Raw genomic sequence first — 20,959 nt, forward strand, 5'->3', positions numbered from 1 at the left:
GAAGGAGAAAGGAGATTAAGAGGGATAAAGATGGTGATACTACATATATAGAATATGCTAAGCACAGTATGTTTTCACACACAACAGTGAAGTTCTAAAAATCACACAAAGAATGATGAACACTTTTAGAATAATAGTTATGTTCAATATAAAGTGCGTAGGGCAAAAAAAAGTGCATAGAGCTGTAAGAGTAAATTACACAGTAAAAAAAGTGCAGAGTTTTTAAGAGTAAATCCTTTGTGACATTCTGTATTTTAAACAAAACCTACAGCAATTTCCACAGATACCTCATGTAAAAAATATATAAAGAACAACAAACCAATGCCTCAAATTCTACCTATGTAATTAAGTGTTTTCCAGTTCAAAGCAATTATTAAAGAAAAAGCTAACTCTTACTTTGATGTTTCTGTAGGTCTCATTCAGAACCATCTTGTTAAATTCAGGGTTCTTCAGTGTGTCCAGGAAGTTTGAATAGAGGCTGTGAAAGTTTGGCTCAATGCTGACCCTCTTCATAACTAGATACTGTGAGACCCAAGGCATAAACTCTTCCTTCACAGTTTCTTTCAGCTCTTCAACCTAGCCCATCAACAGGACAGAAGCAGCACAGAATTACATATGACTAAGTAAGGTTGGTTTCTGTAAACCATACCATAGCATGTGCTTTCTTGCAAAACTACACGATGCCAAAGGTACCAGTTCCCTCTCCCCATGTCAGATAAAATCCTAATGTATAATATGTTCAATTTTACAGTAGTATACTCAACCACTTCTCAAACTATGAGTAATTAGGACTGTAACATCTATAATTACTTCTAGCTTTAAAGTTACAATGCCACCACCCCCAGCCGTGCAAAAATCTTTATTATGAAACTACAATATGGCAGTCACCTATCTAACCAAACTATGTTTTGCCAAGTTTACATCTCTAGGAATCATCTGTAAATTTGAAGCTTTCTTTTTTCAGAAAAGTGTATCAAATAAAGGCCTTTTCCCCAACCAATTGGGATTTTTGAAGGCTACTCCATATGTATTTCAGTGTCTTAAAACGAACTTCTTTGGCTAATCTTTATCGCTAACACTGTAATTTCCAAGTACTGTCTTAGCGTAGACTCTTGTGCAGGAAGAATCATTCTTCATGCTTTTCGCAAGACCATTATTAGGTACGTAGTTACACATTCTGAAGTCTCAGATGAGTAATAACTAGAAACACAAATGAAATCTTCTAAGACTGTAAGACCATCAAGTTTATTTCCAAAAGCCTATAACTCATTGCAAAGCAATATATCTTTAGGTGGTACTACATATGTTTACAAAAACCACAACCACAAACTTCCAACCTCTAGTTGGAGACCTACATCCCCTTTACTGTGGTTTTATGCCTCTACCTTTAAAGATATTATCAAAAGGATCAAAAACCAATGCATCAACACAGTGGGGTAAAGGAGAGAGCATTTAAACTATAACACTGTGCTCACCTTTTGTGTCATATTTGACTGGGAGAGGTTGTTGAAAATAAAAGCAATTTTTTCTTGGATATTTTCTGGGGGCTCCACAATTCTCTCAGTTTGATCTGTGGCCACAAGTAGAGTATCTATATTTGTAGTATTGATGGAAGGCTTTTAAAAAGCAAGTACATAAGGTAAGTAAGTTGAAATGCTTTCTTTGAATTCCCAGAAAAGCATATGTAGAGATTCCAATGTTATGAGAAATATGCATGGTATGACTGTGTCTGAAGTGTAGGCAGGCACATATACCTAACTATTAATAGTTACTGGCTCTGCGAAATGCAAGGAGAGGAGGTACAACACATGTGTTTTAAGAAAATGAAAATACATACTTACTAATGAATATATATTACAATATGAATTTTAGAAAGGGAAACAAAAAGACCTGCTTACTGGCACATCTTTCTTGAAACTGACTCCTGTTGGCCTGGTGACTGTAACTGTTTTAGCAACAGTGGTGGTTGTTGAGGTGGTTACCATAGTATTAACCTGACCAGCAAGAGGTGCTTTCGCTGGAACTTGGGCCTGAGCCTGGGCCTGAGCCAGTGCAATACTTCCAGGAGTTGTGATAGAGCCCTGCATCTTCACAGGAGGGTCTCTGGACTGCTGCCCATATTCAATGTACTATAGGGGTAGGAGAAAAAAACATTAAAACAAGTCTTAATAGAAATAAATTTTTAATTATATGCCCTTCACTTGTGAGAGGGTAAAAAGTAATTTCAGAGTCCTCTTTACGTTTATGTACCTCTTGGTAATTCTTGCTCCTTCCTGGCACTAATATATAGGCAGATACCATGGAATCCTTCAAAGATAGAGTGTCTGCACATTTAAATATTTATAAGGTAACTAGTCTGCCAAAAAAAGCTTAAAAAGCAGCCCAAATATCTACATATAAGTTTCTTTAAACCCTCAGTAAATACAAAATTTAAAAGTTTTTAGAATGTATTTAATAAACTCATCTTTTTGACTGAATGCTTCTAAGAAAACAAAGGTGTATAAAACACACCATAGTTAAGTTACACCTCAGTAAAGCTATAACCTCAAAACATATAAACAAAAAAAAAGTATATGACCAATACAACTAAAGGTTAAGCAACACATTAACAGACATCGTTGGGCTGGTGTTTTCAATCTCACAGGTGAATAAATCTTCCCTACTCCCCAAACACAAATTTAAGATGGCTGGCATGGGGTTCAACAACCTTCATATAACAAAACAAGAACTTATCCACACATGTAATAATTTTAATAATTAAAGTAATTGTAATTTCAGGAGACTGAGTCAGGAAGATCACAAGTTTAAGGCCAGTCTAGGCACCTTGGTGGAATCTTGTCTCAAAACGTAGCCCAATAGTCAAGAGCTTATATATGTAAAAGGGAAAGGTCTGGGTTAAATCCCTAATACCACAACAAAGGAAGAAGTTTACACCTGATTTTCCTTATTACTTACAATATAAATCTATAATTTGTATGCTTTATGTAAAAAAAAAGCTGGAAGTGTATAAAAAAAGATCTATTTTCTAGTTTTGTACAAACTGACAGAAGGTAAAATGCTTATCAACCCAAAAATCAATCACCAAAGCAATGGTTCTAAAATTTCAAGAACAAAAAAAATCACAAAGGATGGATTGTAATATATTATTCCCTAGGTCTATCTTCCCAGACTACCTCCTGCTTAAATACCTCAACAGAATCTAAGCAGACTGTTAAACGGTTGTATTTTTAAGAAATACTCATTTGTATTATATGTTTAAGTTTGAATCATATTTGCATTTAAAGCAAAAGAGAATCTTTACTGATTTACACCCAAGAATTCCACTCCTTATTCTTTTTAGAACCAGGCAGTTTTTTTTAAAGAACATACTAGCACAAAGACTGAGAAAGCACATATTTATACTCTTCCATGGCCATATCAGGCTAAAAGAACTAGTAAAAGCCTTTCATTAAAACCACTGCTGAGGGGCTGGGGATTTAGCTCAGAGGCAAAAGCGCCTGCTTGGCAAGCACAAGGTCATGAGTTCAGTTCCCGGTACCGGAGAAAAACCAAAAAAAAAAAAAAAAAAAAAACCACTGCTGAGAGGCTGGGTATGGTGGCGCATGCCCGTAATCCTAGCATTTGGGAGGCTAAGGCAGGAGGATTGCTCCAAGTTTGAGCCAGTCTGGACTACAAAGTAAGTTTTCAAGGCCATCCTGAGCTGCACAGTGAAACCTTGCCTCAAAAAAACAAAAAATAAGGGGCTGGGGATTTAGCTCAGTGGCACAGCGCCTGCCCGGCAAGCACAAGGTCATGAGTTCGATCCCCAGTATCAGAAAAAATAACAACAAAAAAATAAATAAATAAAAAATAAAAACAAAAAAGTGCTGAGAAAAATTAATATAAGAATGACATTTACTCATGTTCTACTGTTAAGCTGCAGAGCAAGCAATAAACATTAAGTATATATAGCTCATGCCAATCATTGAAGAATCTTAATGCCACCCCTTGCAAATCCCAAAATAATTCCTTGCAAATCCCAAAATAATTCAAAGTAGATAAATCCTCCAACTACTACATAGGTATTACATATTGAGGACACTTGCCTCCTGTAGATGATGTGGAAACTGCATAAAGTGACTGATAGAAGCCAAGTGCTGACAATACTGTGGGTAGTCCTTCAATCTGCCAACAAAAGCATTCATTATTTCATGTAAAAAACAAAAAATTTTCTTCCAAATACTAGTCTAGGTCATTTCCCTTACTCTATGAATACCACATTTGATTAGAATGCCAAAGGAAAGAACATAAAATCAGGGAAAAATCTTAAATTGTGAACTCTCTCTTTATACACTAGAAAATAAAACATAATCTCTGCTTTTTAACACATTCCCACCAGCTTGAACCACTAGTAGTATATGCACAACTGTCCCATCATGTGGCATGAACTGCCACTGGTGGCACAAACTGATCTAATCACTTTTATCAGTCTCTTTACTAGTAAAATTAATAAAGTCAATAAATGGACTGAAGATTACTGCCCCAAATAAATGTCAATACTATTCATACCAATTAAAAATGTATTACATCAATAAATTTATTGCATTAAAGTAAAATAAATTTATATTCAAGAATAGTTTATCAATAACTACTTCTGTACATTTCAACATAAAAATTTTACAGGACCACCACTGCTGATGTACATAATATGCACATACAAGTGCTGTACCACAAACTGGCTTTATCACAACTTTTATACCTCAGTTTTCCTTAAGGAACTGTAATATAATGGCACTTGGTCTGTTAAATCAGCACCTTTGCATTACTGAGAAGCAGCAGGACAATCTACCCAATGGCAGAGTTACACATGTACCACTGGTTAATTGAAGCTGGTGAGAACCATCAAATTCAAATCAGAAATGCCTGGCAATAAGACATACGATATGGCACCATCATGAATGTGTTAAGGTCATTTTTACTTTAAACTAACTATGTATGAGAGCACATGGCTGTAACTGCAGCACTTTAGGAGGCTGAGGCAGAAAGATTACAAGTTCAAACCCAGCCTGGGCAACTTAATGAGATCTTGTCCCAAAAACATAAATTAGATGTAAGCTCAGTCCAAAGGCCCTAGAATAAATCCCCAGCACCACAAAATTAACTATGTAACTAATTAATTAAAAAGGACTAGACTGAAGGTATAATTCAGAGGCACAGTGTGTGTTTAGCATAAACAAACCCCTAGGTGAGATCACCAGAATAAGGAGGATAAAAGAAAACGACATAAAAACATTAATAAATAAACTACAAAAACTATTAGCTGCAAAGTTCAAATTTCTGCCAACAGGTGACTAGAAAAACAATTTGTAGTCAATCCAAGTAATATTTAAACCACTCAGAAAAAACATGAGCAAAATACTAAAACATGCATTAACATTGATAAATTTCAAAACCATCAGGCTCAAAAAGCTACATATTGTATGATTCTATTTAAATGATTCCCTGGAAAACTTTTAGAGACGAAACTTGAAATCAGTGATTACCAGGGGTTTGCAGTAGGAAAAAAGAATTCCTGAGAGAGATGATACAAATATTCAGCCTGCTGATTGTGGTCAAAGTTAAATGGTACAAACTGGTCAAGGGCATGCACGATGGTGCACACCTGTAATCCCAGCGCTTGGGAGGCTGAGGCAGGAGAATTGTTGCAAATTCGAGACCAGCCTGGGCTACAAAGTGAGCTCAAAAGGCCAACCTGAACTGCATAGCAAGACTCTAACTCAAAAAGACAAAAATTCATAAAAATTAAAATAAACTAGTCAAAATTCAAAGAACTGTATACTTTAGGGGTAACTTTTATGTATGTAATGCAAACAGAAAACAAAGCCTTCCTATCCCATAATTTTCCTACCACTTATCTGAGAAGTGTAATGAATTATTTTCAGTTCTTCCTTTTCTGTGTCACTTTCAGTCATTGTCAGGTTTATATATATAATTAAGAGGTCGGGCACTCATGAGTTGATAAATGATAGCTATTATTCTTTATGTTACAAAGCAGAAGCTTCACAGGAAATCTATTTACTCACCTGTTTTTAAATCTATCTAGTGCAGCAATCCCGAAATAATACATTTTGGATCCAAAAGGCTTGCGTAAGGCTTCAAGGACATATCGCAGGGCTAGACCCAGAGCCATGTAAGTGACCAGTCCTTTCTCAATTATGCCACCAAAAAGGCAGGCTGTTATATGCAACTCTTTATCAGGGTACTGGGGGAAAAACCGATATTCTTCAAACAAGTTCCTTAACATACAGTTAAATACTTCTCGTTCCCTTTTTATAGTGGAGTCTTTAAATCTTTGTAGCATTTCTAATACCTGGGAAAGCAAGAGAAAAAAACAATATACACATAAAGGAAACTATGATTAATTTCCTTCCTCAAGTACCACTAACAGTAGACTTAAGCAAAACACCAGTAAGTGGAGCTTAAGACAAACATTAAGGTTTCTCAAAAGATGCATAGATCAAAACACTTTCCCCTGGATTTCTAAAAACCTTGAAAAGGGCATGCCTAGTCAGACATGGCGATATGCATCTATCCCAACTTCTCAGGAAACTGATACAGAAGATCACTTGAGACCCAAGCAACATGGTGAGATGGTACAAACTGGTCAACTGGTACTGACTGGGGAAGGTAGTCTCTGATTTTAAAAACTAACAAAAACAAGGCATGCTAGTCACCAAAATACTTTAACAATATCTACTAAATGAACTTGTAAGCTTCTTAGTTTGTGGCACTACTTCATCCCTCCATGACTGCAGAAATGATATGCCACAACAAAACGAAATGAAATGAAAGGAAACAAACAAGATTTGCCTGAACAATGAATAATCAGGTCATCCTGAGACTTACCTCATCAACAGACATGGTAGGATGTGGTGGGTGATTATATATTCGCTGGAAATAGCTATTTGCTTCATCATCTATCTCTTTACTAAAGTGCTGATTTGCCTCTGGCCATACCTGAGACAAGTCCGCTATTGGAAACAAAATAGCCATCAGAAGGCAAGTAAGCTCTTCCTCAACAGCCCCATAACATACAGTCAAAGAGACCAATTCTAGCATTATAGAAAAAAACTTACGTACTAAGTGGTTAAGTTTCAAAAGTACGGTGCTGTACACAGAAGATTTTTAATATAATGCTTTACACGGCTCTATTTAATATTTTTATCAGGACTTACAATACAAAACTTCACTCAACTCGAACTCCTAACACACTTACCCTTAATACAATCAGTTCAATGTTAGTCTTTGTTACTTTATAATAAAAACTATATATGACATAATTATCAATGCATGTGCATGAGACACTGATATAAACACAAAGCATGCTACAAAACATAACATTCGGACAAGTCTTTCACACTAATATTTTCAAGTCAGCTGATATACTTTCAATTCTTGCATCATAAATATTTGGTCTCAATGATCAGAAAACCATCTACTTTAATTATACCTATGGATGGACGGATTGATTGATTGATTAATTAATTAATTCAGAGGCAAAGTCTTGCCATGTAGTTCAGCCTGGCCTTGAACTCACTATGTATTCTAGGCTACTCTTGAACTCACAGCGATCATCCTGCCTCAGCTTCCCAAGTGCTAGGATTACAGAAGTGCACCACCACACCCAGCACCTATTGGATTTAAAAAGATGACTTCTCCAACTTTTGGACCATAATTCTAAGATGAAATGTTCAACATCAGCTTTAAATTACATTATGACTATTTTATGGCAATGTACTAAATATATTGTAAGACTAGATGTATTATAAAGCTATATAGCTACAAAATACATGAATACATATTTACTCTATAAAGTTGACAAAACTGAAAAGGAGTATCTGAAATTCTCCTGGCTGCTCCTGGCTTATTAAGAGCCCACACTAGGAAAATACTGGGATAAAAGGGAGACTGATATAGTCTATGTATATTTAAGAAACTGAAGTTTTTTCTTTTTTCTGTACCCACTTTTTACTTTCAGGGCAATACCCAAAGGATACTTCCTCTTACTAAACATCACTTTATTCTGGCAATCCATAGCAAATGAGTGACAACTCTTGTTTTTAATACTTCAAATTCGTGTATTATCAGTGATCGAGGATACACAGCAACATATGGCTCTACTACCAGTATATTAAGAAAGTCAATGTTTTTGCCCATGTAACACTAAGAACAAGTCAGACACACAATAGAAATTTTTATGTGCAGTCACACTTCACAATCACAGACAACACTACCACTTACAAGGTTTCATCTTACTCTGCTGGAATGTAGGCTGGTTCAGTCCAGAGGTGCCCAGTTTCCTCTGTACAAAAGGGTCGCTATTCACTGCAGGGAGTCCAAGAGCCCCAGTTCCTATACCAGTCAGGCTGCCTGTGCCAAGACCACCTACTAGAGAGAATGAAGGCAGCCAGGAGTTCTATCATTACTTATATTCTTGACTTGACTTGATAAGCATCTAAAATGTGAGTCCTTATTTAAAAAGTCAGGTTCTTTTTAAATTCTCTATGGATATCAGTTTGATTCTATACATGATCTAAACTAGTAAAAATAGACAAAATGGATAATGACAAATTTCTTTAGCATACAGTTCTTGAATATGTAAGATTTTAAAGTATACACCCTAAAACACATACCAGTATAATCAAGGTAGTCAAAGTAAGAGCAGTTGGCTTGCTTACTGTAATGAGTAAAGTTAGAAAATTTCATCCTATTATCTTGTTATGAGCCAGGACTTGTTACTCCTATCAACTCAGGACAAAAAAAAAAAAAATCTTGAAATAATCTTTGCACATCTGTAACTACATCATGGCACTGTTACAGAATATGAAGTCAGGACAACATTTTAGCCCCTAGGTTTTAGTGACTTAATTTATGACTTAAATATAAATAGTATGAACACTCATAAGAAATTAAGGGCTTACAGTCAAAATATGTAACCTTTGTTGTAAAGCTACAGGCCAAAATACTTAGCGGGGGAAAAAACCTGAAAGTTTTAGGCAATTACTATTTTCAAGGTAGCTGAGGTACACTGAGGCAGGCAGAATCTAGTATGTGTAGCAGTTTCTACCTTCATTATACTGAACCAACCTGGGGTGATTTGGACCATTTTCTGGATCTAAGCCCTTTAAAATATATGATAGTTAGCTGGGTATGGTGGCACATGCCTGTAACCCCAGCACTCAGGACATTGAAGCAGGAGACTGCCACCAAGTTCAACGCCGGCCTGGGCTACAGAGTGAGAGCAAAGCTAGCCTGAACTACATCCCTGTCTCAAAAAAACAAAACAAAACCCCCCAAAACAATCAAATAAACAAAAAAGTATGATGGGTTGGAGCTCAACAAATTTTATGCTATAAATAACCTTTAACTCTTTGCAATTCTTTATTCTAATTAGACTGAATAATTGAATGCAATGATAGTACAATTTTATCTTCCCAAGTTGGGATGTCTGTGCAACTCTCACAATTTCGCTTAAGAGCACTCTTTTATCACAGTCACTCCAAACCACGTGCTGTAAAGTAACAATGAAATTTACACTACCAACTCTCCCTTACCTGGAAGCTGTGATGAAAGTCCTCCAATACCACTGAATGCAGTGGTTTGATTTGGGGTTGAGAGAGGTGGAAATGCTTTTGCTGGTGACTGAGGGGTACTGAATGCAGAACCCAAATTTGGAGGGAAACCTTGCATACTCTGTGTGTGAGGAGCAGCTGAGCCACCTATACTAAGAGATGCCATTCCAGCAAGAGGGTCAATCTTAAAAAAAAAATTATAAAAATGTATTAGACATATTTCAAGGAAATGCAGACATGACATAGATAGAACAATCTTTAGCAACAGCTTTTTATACTCTTAGTAAAACTCTACAATCACAGGATCATGAAGGTATTCCAATATCAAGTCAAGTGTGCCAGTCTTTTTTCCACTGAGAGTGGGGCTTAAACTCAAGACCTTATGAATACTAAGAACTCTTATCACTGAGCTACATCCACAGCCCTGTGCCAATCATTCTTTCATACTGTATCTCATCAGGAATAGGTTTAAACAGTTAATCCCTGCCAAAAAGAACATGGTCAGAGGTGAGGGATACAAAACAATTTGTAATGACACAGAGCAGACATTACATTAGGTAATTCCAACTTCTAGCAAAGCATTTTAAAATACAATCCTCTTTCAAAAAATAAAAACATTACCAAGTCAGTGATCTAGTCAAAACACAAAAGTCAAAATTTGAGTATCTTCAGCACTGGGGAAGATAGTCTCTGATTTTAAAAACTAACAAAAACAAGGTATGCTATTCACCAAAATATTTTAACAATATCTACTAAATGAACTTGTAAGCTTCTTAGTTTGTGGCACTACTTCATCCCTCCATGACTATAGAAATGATATGCCAATGTCTTTTATAAAAGCCACTGAGAAATCAGGAACTGCTTTCTTTCCTTAGACCTCAGTCATTCAATGCAGCTGAAAAGAAAAGTGGAATGTGTTGCTCCCAAAGAGAAGGGGATGGTTGATGTCAGGCAGTAACTTAAATGTACCTTGTTTTTAAAAGAGCAGTTCAGTTGAGAGCTGAAGAGCCCCAGTTATAACAAGTCGTTATGCTCTAGCACTGTTGCTTGGCCCGTGAAGCTACAAACAAGACACATCAGGTTCAAAGGCAGTGCAGTGCTTATTTCTCAAGAGTGTAATATTTTTTTTTTTTTTTTTTTTGAGGGAGTGTCTCACTATATAGTTCAGGTTGACCTTGAACTCACTATGTAGCCCAGGCTCACCTCAAACTCTCGGTAATCCTCCTGCCTCAGCCTCCCAAGTGCTGGGATTACAAGCACGCACCACCATGCCCGGCAATACTTATTTTAAAAAGAAACCCCTTTCATTTACCTAAATAAGTGATTTTGTTATCTTTCCTCAATCATGTTCCATTCATTATTTAAAATTCATTCGCAACTATGCCTATTTAGAGATGACCTTTACAATCTAAGTGGATGCTACATACATGCACATATATCTAAACTTAATAAATTCCATTTATTCATGATGAGGTAGAAACAATCTATTCTATTAACACACCGAGGCATACCAATTATAGCATTCACTTACCTGAACAGGAGAAATAGCATCTAAGCTGCTAGCACTAGGAGGGCGTCCTTTTGGCATAACTCCAGGAGGTGGCTGTCTGGCTTTATTCATAACATTACTGCAGTTGGCTACCATGGTGAGGATGGTCTCTGATAACTCCTGAGAAACACTCCTAAAAAGGAAGAAAGTAAAAAATGACTATTCCTGACCACTTAAATAAACCAGTTTAATTTTTTAATAAAAGATGAGGCATACTGACAAAATTATACCCATTCTAATACTAATAAAACATGGAGAAAACATACTTAACTATATTAACACTACCATACATACACAGACAGCAACTACATTTAGCAAGAACACAACGAAGTCACTGACCAAAGTCTAAAATTTCACAAAGGATGTTTACTTCACACTGAAGATATAAGAAATAGTCTTCTATCTTCCCCCTCAAAATAAAATTTTACTATTGCCATTACCAAGTAAAGCAGAACTGGGCACAATGGTAGGTACCTACAATCCCAACTAAGTTGGAAGCTAGTCAAGAGAACTGCTTGAGCCCAGAAATTAGAACATCTATGAATTCATTCCATGAGGCGAGCAGTACCCTAATACCACAAGTAGACAAATACAGCACAAGTAAACAATAACCACACATGGTGGTGCATGGCTATAATCCCAGCTATTCAAGAGGCTCAGGCAGGAGGATTACCAGTTTGAGTCTAGGCTGGGGTCTCAAAATTTAAAAATGGACTGGGGATGAAGCTCTTTGCAGAGCCCCAGTTTCAGGGCTAGACATGCAGCTCAGTGGTAGAACACTTGTTTAGCATGTGGGAGAGCATGGGTTCAATCCCCAATACAGGGAGTAAAAAATAGCCACACATATACAAAATTGTATATGTACACACATACACACAGAATGACCGACTGAGATTTGTCCCAAAAATGCAAGGTCTAACATCTGAAAAACCAATGAACATAATACATCACCTATCCAAAAAATGGGGAGGGGCCGGGAATATAGCTCAGTGACGTAGCACCTGCCTGGCAAGCATAAGGTCCTGAGTTTGATTCCCAGCACCAAAAAAAAAAAAAAACTGGGGAGAAAAAAAGTACAGTTATCTCAATATATGGACAAAAGGTCTCTGACAAAACCTTTTCAAAAAAAATCACTTGCTGGGTGTGGTGGCACATGCCTGTAATCCCAGCACTAGGAGGCTAAGGCAGGAGGATTGTTGCGAATTCGAGACTAGCCTGGGCTAGGGCTACAAAATGAGCTCAAAGCCAGCCTGAACTGCAGTCAGACCCTGTCTCAATAAGACAAAAAAAAAAAAGACAGACAGACAGACAGACAGAAAGTCACTCAAGCCAAGCATTGTGGCAAATGCCCCTAAGATCAGTTTTTGGGAGACCAAGGCAGGAGAATCTTGAGTTCAAGGGCAGCCCGGACTCACTAAAAGTTCCAAGCCAGCCTGAATTACAGTGAGACCCTGCCTCAACAAACCAAAGGGAAGAATGGGGGTAAATCATTCAATATGGAACTGGAAAACATGGGAATTTCCTCTGTCTGATGAAGGGAATCTATGAAAAAATACACAGGAACCAGCCTGGACAACTTTAATGAGATTTCTCTTAAAATAAAAGATACAAAATGGATGGGGGTGAAGCTGGGCATTGTGGCACATGCCTGTAATCCCAGCACCTGGGAGGCTGAGACAGGAGTACTGCTGAAGCTAAGCCAGGAGTTCAAGGCCAGCCTGGGCTACATAGTGAGACCTTGTCTCAAAAAAAAAAAACCCAAAAGTAAGTAAATCAATTAATCACATGCACCTAAGCAATATACTAATTTGGGAATAAAAATCACTGGATTGTCGAAAATTGCTACCACTTTCATTCAATTCCTTACATCTCCAAATCAACAGGTAACAACACAATTGCAGTATCAAACAGTCACTTTGTAGCATGAGTTCTTACCCTGCACAAGCCTGTAGACAGGCCAACATCGTTGCCAGAGTTTCAGGAGGAAGCTGAGCACTTTTGGGTTGGTCTTTCTCTGGGGCAAGTCCACCCAAAATAGAAGGGCATCGTCTCTTTAAAAAAGTCATGCACGCTTGAATAAAAGGCTCCTGAAAAAGTAAATGTTTCTCAGTGTGAAATTGGTATTAATTCCTTTAAGATTAAAAATAAGTACTGTGACTAAAATCTAGAAATGACATTTTGGTTGCCATCTTAAATGCTTTTTCTTGGTGCTAGGGACATGGCTCAATGATAGAGCTCTTGCCTAGCATGTGCCAAGCCCTGGGTTCCACACCCACCATAACAGGGAGGCTGTTTCTCTAGGTAATTCAGCCAAAAACACTTCAAAGCAGAACTGAAAGGACAAATCCTTCTCACCCCATGTTCTCGAATTTTATCTGTGAGCCACTTGTCAAGTTTGAGGTATTCACGACGAGAAGCAAGTGCAGCAAGGTCAATAACAAAGGCAAATGGAGTACCATTTAGCAGCATTGACAAGGCCTAAAGAAAAAAAGAGTATTAGAAAGTACAAGTCAATCAGTAAGTAACTATTTCTGTAGCTCACTTTGTATATTCTACTTTTCACAGAAAACAAAACATACTGGTAGTATTTCTTTGGTCACAATTAGGGTGGGGGGTTTAATTTTTTAATAAATAACTTAATTAAGGGGCTGGGGATTTAGCTCAGTGGCAAAAAGCACCTGCCTGGCAAGCGCAAGGTCATGAGTTCGGTTCCCGGTACCGGAGAAAAACCAAAAAAAAAAAAAAAATACATAAATAAATAACTTAATTAACACATTCAGAGGTAATAACCATTCTGACTTAGTATCACATTTTAAAGGTGAGTTCAGGACTACTTTCAACATAAAATTAACCCTGTGCTTTTTTATATAATTAAACCTAAAACAAAGGAAGATTCAAAGCATAACTACTGATCCATACCCATTTTAAAAAATTCAACTGTAGGCATAAATCTAACATCAGCACAATTACATCACCTATACCAGTGGCAGTGAACCTATGGCACACATGCTGCAGTGATCTGTTCGTATCCCTCAAAGCTCAAAAAGGTTTGCCATCACTGACCTATGCTATCGTGCAACTTGCCATTAATGATGTGTAGTCAAATTATCTGAGTTCCTACTTGCCCAAATAAATTGACTAAAGGGTAGAAACAGATCTATTTTCTCCAAAATTATATCTCACAGATTACTTATAAGAAAAGCTCAATCATCACTTATTTTAAAATAGCCTCACAATAGAGAACGAAAACAAAAAACATATTTAGCATACCTAAACCTATTACCTTTCCCATCTATTTAAATTACAAGACAAAATTCTAAATCTCTACTCACTGTACAGCCCAGTTACATGTCCATTACTAAGGCATCTATCTATGTTACAGAAAATTTATTTTCGTATCATTAGTAAGCCAGTGTCATTCTGTCCCTCTGAAGTCAGTCACCTTCAAGTCCTGGGCCACATCAAGTATTCGAGACAATTTGGCCTGGTCATACTGTTCCCCTCTCATGTACCATTCTGCCATCGCATGCATGATAAGCTGGCGAATTGAGGGAGACTGTCCCTAAGAAAAAGAGGGGGAAGGTTAAATGGCAACAATGCTGTTTTGATAGGCAGAATTACAAATGTGTGGCAAATTTTACTTGTTATGTAAACATTAGATACCTCAGTGCAAACGCTATGCACTTACAGGAACAAAAGCAAAATTACTTTTACATCTTCTAAATAGCTTCTACATCCAAATCAATCATTCACAAAACTATTTATTTTTTTCGTTTTTTGAGACAGGATCTCATTGTGTAATTCAGGCTGGCCTGAAACTCAAGTCTGTCCTCCTGCCTCAGCCTCGCAAGTGCAGGCATGTGCCACCGTGCCCCGCTATAAAACTATTTCTACATAAGTCTGCTTGTTCATTTTCAAACACAAAATTAGAATACAGTATGATATGACATGATGTGAACATGAGGGTACACCAAAAGCAAACTATGGTCAACTGCAGTGGTACATGCATATATTCCCAGGCATGTGGGGAGCAGAGGCAAGAGAATCATGAGTTTGAGGCCCACATGGGCAACTTAGGTGCTGGTGCTATTTCAAAATTTGAAAATTTTAAAAGGAGGGATATAGCTCAATACTCCTGGGCTTAATCTCCAGTACCGCAAAGAGAAATACATAAAGAAATACACAGTTATATAACAAATACAAATCTAGACATTAAAAAAGTTTAAGGTAACTCGAGTAAACAGTATAGCGTTTATCAGTATTTTCTGAGGGAAGTCTGTATATGACTCTGAATCTATTTCCATGTAGAAGTTTATATTTTAAGTTATTTACTTAATTTCTAGCAGGTATTCTGGGTTTCTGAGCTAACCTAAAGGTTCACAGCTGAGCCATATAAACAAACAAATGGACCTCAGTATTTCTCATAGAAACTATGGCAAGGAAAGCTGTTCCTACTGTTATATCATATGCTAGTTAACTGTCTCAGAGTGGCGACAGTTCAACTGGAACAAACATTTAGCTACGAGTGAGGACAAACAGCTCCTTTTAGCCTTCCCTTTCTACCTCAGCCATAGTGACAATGGCGTTAAGAAACGTCTAAGCCTTACACAGTTGGCTTAATACTGCTTTAACATTTTTGTAAACTGTTAAGTCTACCATCTGAACTGCATCTCTACAAAAGGAGAAACTGGCTGAATGGTAAATACTAAGGCTAATTATTTTTTATTTCTATATCCTGAAGACTTCAAGTAATTTCAATAATTTAGATAAAGAAATGATAAACAGATGGTTGTGTCTTACCTGCCCATGCCATGCATAGTGCAAAATAATAGCAGAGTTAGGATGATTTCCAAGGAAGATTGGCATCAGAGTGGAAATGAGTTCATGGCGCAAGGTATGCCAGGAGGTGTTGATTTGTAGTAAGGCCAATACCAGCATGTCTGGACAGTGTTTGATAGGGAAGCTAAAGAGTTGTTTGACTTGCTCATACTGCCCAACCTCTGCAAGCCTCAGCAGAGATTCAATCAAATCCAAGCTCTTCCTAACAAAAATGAAAGAAAGACGCTCTATCAATGAAAATGAATGTACAAAAAATTTTATTTTCCTCAAAATTTTTGTGGTTGATAAGGCTCAAACCCAGGACCTCAGATGCTAGGCTAGCATTATTTGTAAGCTAACCCTGAGTCCCAAAATTCACTTTCAAATTAAATGACACCAACTACCAGAACAAACAAAATTGCCTTAATATTTAAAAAATATTTGTATTATTTTTCTTTATCTCAAAAGTGTATGTTGGGGCTGGGGGATATAGCTCAGTGGTAGAGTGTCTGCCTAGTACACAAGAGGCCCATAGTTCAATTTCCAACACTAATAAGAAATTTTTTAAAAAAGGCTGTTATGCTTTTAGACCAATTTCAAAGGCAATCCAAACTAATAGGCAATAACTGATAAAGGACAGTATTAAACCACGGTACATGTACATAATTAGATACCCCCAACCAAGGAGATAAGCTTTTTACGACGGGGATCAGGGGATCTGAAAAAGTAACTATGCAGAGTAGACAGAATATACATATAACAAAATTTCTACCAAAATCATAGTCTTCACGCTTAACTCTTACAACGCACGGCTGACTTTTATCAAGCCTCAGAATCTATACCCTCAGTCTATGACAGACATGGAGCAGAGGACAAACTAAACAGCTTAGACCCAGGGCAAACAAGGGAACAAATGAAGTGTATGAATGGCAAAAAACAAAGAGAAAAATGTATTAGGGAAACAAATATTGACATCTAATTATAATATGAAATTATTACTTCTTAAATGTGATAGTGACATTTTACTTATATAAAATGCTAAGAGGCCTTTACCTGTCAAAATAAAGTGAAAAGTGGGGTATTATACTGTGCACCTGTAATGCAGGCACTCAGGAGACTGAGACAGAAAGATCACAAGTTCTGGGGCAGCCTGGGCCAGTTAGTGAGACTCTTTTCAAAATAAAAAACATAAAGGAGCTAGAGAAGTATCTCAGAACATAGGCCTTGAGTTAAATCTCCAGTACCAAAAAAAGAGAAAAATACATATAATACAATATAATAAAGTGAAAAAATGAGACTGTACACAGGAGACAACAGGAAAAAAACAACAACAACTTGCAAATGCAAAGTTAGTTAAAACTGGGGAAAAGAACACACTTTAGAACAAACTACTACTTGGGCCAAACTTTCAGAACAGGGTTTGGCAAACTATATCCAAAAGCAAAATCTCAACCACTGCCTGTTTCTGTAAATAATGCTTTGAGCCACACCCATATTGTTTATTCTGCTACCAGAGTTGAACAGTTGCTACACAGACTATCTTGCCTGTTAAAACCTAAGACATTAAATATTTTAAAACTTTTTTTAGGTGGCACTGGGGTTGAACCCGGGCCTTCAGCAATTTATTTGGAACTGGTGCCCAAGCTGGGCTTAAACTTGTGTTACTCAGCTTTTTGTTTTCTTCTTAACTTAACTTGCTGTATTTCACTTCCAATTTTTGAGAGGCTCAAGAATTGCAAGTATTCTACCAGGCATGGTGGCGTATGCCTGTAATCCCAGCACTTGGGAGGCTAAGGCAGGAAGACTGCTGCAAGGTCTGAGGCCAAAATGAGCTATACAGTGAGTTGAAAGGCCAGGCAAAACTTATTCAGAAAGACCCTGTCTCAGAGACAAAAAACAACAGCCAACAACAAAAGAATTACAAGTACTCTGGAGAACAACAACAACAACAAAATAAGGCTGTGCTTACAGATCTTTTTCTGCCGCATTTTTTCCTTAGAATCACTATTTCACTGTTACACATCAGATATTAAAAGTTACAATACGTTCTACAACTGAGCACTATTTTCTATAACCCAATAGGCCAAGAAATACTACTGAACGTCAGTATCTAGCAATATGTATTGGGGGCGGGGGGGCAAAAGGGAAAGACTAACATGTTTTCATCTTGGGTTTAAGACAAGATTTCACTATGTAGGCCAAACTAGCCTCCAATTTACAGTCCTGCCTCAGACTCTCTAATGCTGGGATGTGCCACCACCTCCAGCTAAAAGGAGTTTAACTATTAAATCACATTTAATATTTGATATTACATGATCCAATAAAGCTATTTTTTTACTTCAAAAAATCTGGCATTATCTAAAGGGCTTTAAACTGCTCTTACATGCTCAGACATACCCTGGCAGAGTATGCAGTTGGTTTCTTATTGCCCACTGGAGATGGTTCCAGAACCCTCCCAAGTAGCAAATCCAAGGATTCCAAGGCCTCATATAAAATGATGTAAAACCAATGCATATCCACTCAAGACTTCATCTCTTAACTTGTAATACCTGCTTCAATCTAAATGCCTGGTAAACCAAACTATTACTCATAGAACAACAATAAACAAGTGTCCAAAAACAGTACTGATACTACTTTATTTTTCCAACTATTCCAAACTCACAGTTGACTGAGTCCATGCATGTGGAAGCCACAGATACAAAGGGTTGATGAGTTACAAATAAGCTAATGAAACATGAAGTAGATACTTCTGAAAATTACAAAGGCCATTCTCCCATCCTAACCTCAAATTCGTAAAGGAATGACTGGGCAAACAGCTTCAAGAAGAACCTATTCTAAACACGGGGCCAGAGTGACACTCCTTCTGAAAACTGGAACTGAATTTAGAAAACCTAAGTAATTTCTAAACGTACTCTTGATTTAGTATAACTGCTTTACGTGTTTCATATGTTTTTTGGCCTACCAGTCTGGTTGTTAATTTGTCTATGTGATAATTGACTTTGTAAGCTCTTAAGATAAAAGAATTGATGCTGGCAAATAAAAGGGGAGTGGAAGGAAAGGTGAAAAAAATTGAGATGTGTGGTGTACATGTACCAGTTCCCTACAATTAATGTAATCAATATGTACTGCAAACCTGTACTGTTAAAAATTAACAATAAAAAACAAACAAAAAAACCCCATAAAAAACAAAACAGAATTATAGAAAGTCTAAGACAAAAGAAAAGTTTTCTATGCCCGGCCTGATCTGTCATTATCAAACTCTAATCCCAGCACTTGGGAGGCTGAGGTAGGAGGATCACTGCCAGTTTGAGACCAGCCTGGACTACAAAGTGAGCTCAAGGCCAGCCTGAACTGCATAGGGAGACCCTGTCTCAAAAAAAAAAAAAAGTGCACATTCATGAACTATTTGGCCTCTATCATTCTTAGAATTGCTGCTAGAGACCTAAGGTCATTTTTTACTAAGATCATCGTTCAGTCTAAGAATTTCTGATTACTATGCTGTGAAAAAAGTAGCAGAACCAATGCTCCTATTGATTTTTTTTTTTTTTAAGGCACTTGGCTATGAAATTACTGTCATTTTCTTTTTAGGGTTCCTAAACAGAATCGTAGAAGGTGAAAACTAAGAAGACCACAAACAGCATCTTGTCCAGCTATTCTTGCCCTCTCCCTTTCTGATTGTGTAGATAAGAACATGGAGGGGGCCTCTCTTAAATTAGTTTCCACATTTTTAAAGTTGATTTGAAATGTTAGAGAAGGAGATAGTGAAGCATGGATTCTTTAAATTATGTAATTCAATATAAATTTTATGCTTCTTGGTTTTCATTTCAGTTAATTTAATATGAAAACAAACTATGTATAACAAAATATCAGGAATAAAAATGTAATCCAGAATGATTTAAAAACTAGATAATTTAGCTTAAAGTAGATTTCATGAATTGGCCATTTTGGGCAACTTATGAAAGAGTGAATGTACGAAGAGAAACTCTTAACACTAATGGAGAAAGAAGTACAAACCTTACAACATTTAAGAGCTTTGACATTTTTTTTTGCACCAGGAATTGAACTCAGAACCTTGTACTTGCCAGGCAGGTACTTGTGCTGCTGAGCTATATCCTCGGCCCCGCAAATTTTTGAGAATTTACAAAAAGCCTAACAGTTAATCTTATAAACAACAGAGATGTAACTAGTGATAACTAAAAAAGATTATCCACCAAAATCCTTTATAAAAACTTAAGGCTGGGAGTAGTGACACATACCTATAATCCTAGCATTTGGTAAACTGAGGCAGGAAGATCCCAAAGTAAAAGGCCAACCTGGCCTACACAGCAACATCCTGTCTCAAAAAACCAAAATCAGCTGTGCATGATGTACACCATAATCCCAGCACTTGGGAGGCTAATGTAGGATAGAGAAGGCCAGACTGGACTATACAAGATATTGTTTCAAGACAATAAAAAATAAACAACAATAACTAATAAAACAAAACAAACCCAAGTAGGACTATGCAGAGTATTAGTACAGCTCAGTGGTAGAAGATCTGCCAACATGAGTGAGGTCTACATTTGATCCCAAGTACTGCTAAACAACAACGTATGCTCATTAAAAATGCTATTCCATTACAATCTGATAGCTATGTACTTACTGTTAGTTTTGTATTTCAAGAGTGGAAACGACCCTTTTTAAAAAAGTGGGATGAGACTATTTACCATGTGGCAATTTCTCGATTGTCATCCTCTGGTGGTGCTTTCAGAATATCAGTGGCAACAGTATGACAAGGATAGTCAGCAAAACAGAAGATCTCCGGATTTATAAGGGAATGTTGAATGAAGGAAAGCTGGAATAAAAAAAGTCTTTACTAAACTACTGTGAATGCTGTAAAAATTCAAAAATTTTCAACAGGTTAGTATCAGGGTTATTAGGAAGACAAATTCCTTTTAAAATCAGACAATTGGGGCTGGGGATTTAGCTCAGCGGCAAAAGC

The 20,959-nt window shown here is 37.0% G+C and overlaps 1 protein-coding gene across 7 annotated transcripts in view; it reads right to left on the reverse strand.

Moving 5' to 3' along the window:
- Positions 1 to 20,959, reverse strand: part of Cnot1 (CCR4-NOT transcription complex, subunit 1) — an 88,757-nt gene that overhangs the window by 28,379 nt on the left and 39,419 nt on the right. For 2 of the 7 annotated variants that reach the window (XM_013516128.1, XM_005388448.2), the window contains exons 12-25: positions 20,685 to 20,812; positions 15,961 to 16,201; positions 14,603 to 14,722; positions 13,516 to 13,638; positions 13,096 to 13,247; positions 11,143 to 11,293; positions 9,594 to 9,795; positions 8,281 to 8,424; positions 6,886 to 7,010; positions 6,063 to 6,349; positions 4,086 to 4,164; positions 1,899 to 2,129; positions 1,476 to 1,616; positions 397 to 576 (exon numbers count right to left, since the gene is read on the reverse strand). In XM_013516128.1, the coding sequence (XP_013371582.1) occupies positions 397 to 576; positions 1,476 to 1,616; positions 1,899 to 2,129; positions 4,086 to 4,164; positions 6,063 to 6,349; positions 6,886 to 7,010; positions 8,281 to 8,424; positions 9,594 to 9,795; positions 11,143 to 11,293; positions 13,096 to 13,247; positions 13,516 to 13,638; positions 14,603 to 14,722; positions 15,961 to 16,201; positions 20,685 to 20,812 (2,304 nt within the window). Of the gene's footprint in view, positions 1 to 396; positions 577 to 1,475; positions 1,617 to 1,898; positions 2,130 to 4,085; positions 4,165 to 6,062; positions 6,350 to 6,885; positions 7,011 to 8,280; positions 8,428 to 9,593; positions 9,796 to 11,142; positions 11,294 to 13,095; positions 13,248 to 13,515; positions 13,639 to 14,602; positions 14,723 to 15,960; positions 16,202 to 20,684; positions 20,813 to 20,959 lie in introns of all 7 variants that reach the window. The other 5 variants (XM_013516129.1, XM_005388449.2, XM_013516127.1 and 2 more) reach the window with 3 other exon arrangements.

The sequence above is a fragment of the Chinchilla lanigera genome, unplaced genomic scaffold (genome assembly GCF_000276665.1).
Source record: "Chinchilla lanigera isolate Chin_1 unplaced genomic scaffold, ChiLan1.0 scaffold00032, whole genome shotgun sequence".
Classification (NCBI taxonomy): Eukaryota; Metazoa; Chordata; class Mammalia; order Rodentia; family Chinchillidae; genus Chinchilla; species Chinchilla lanigera.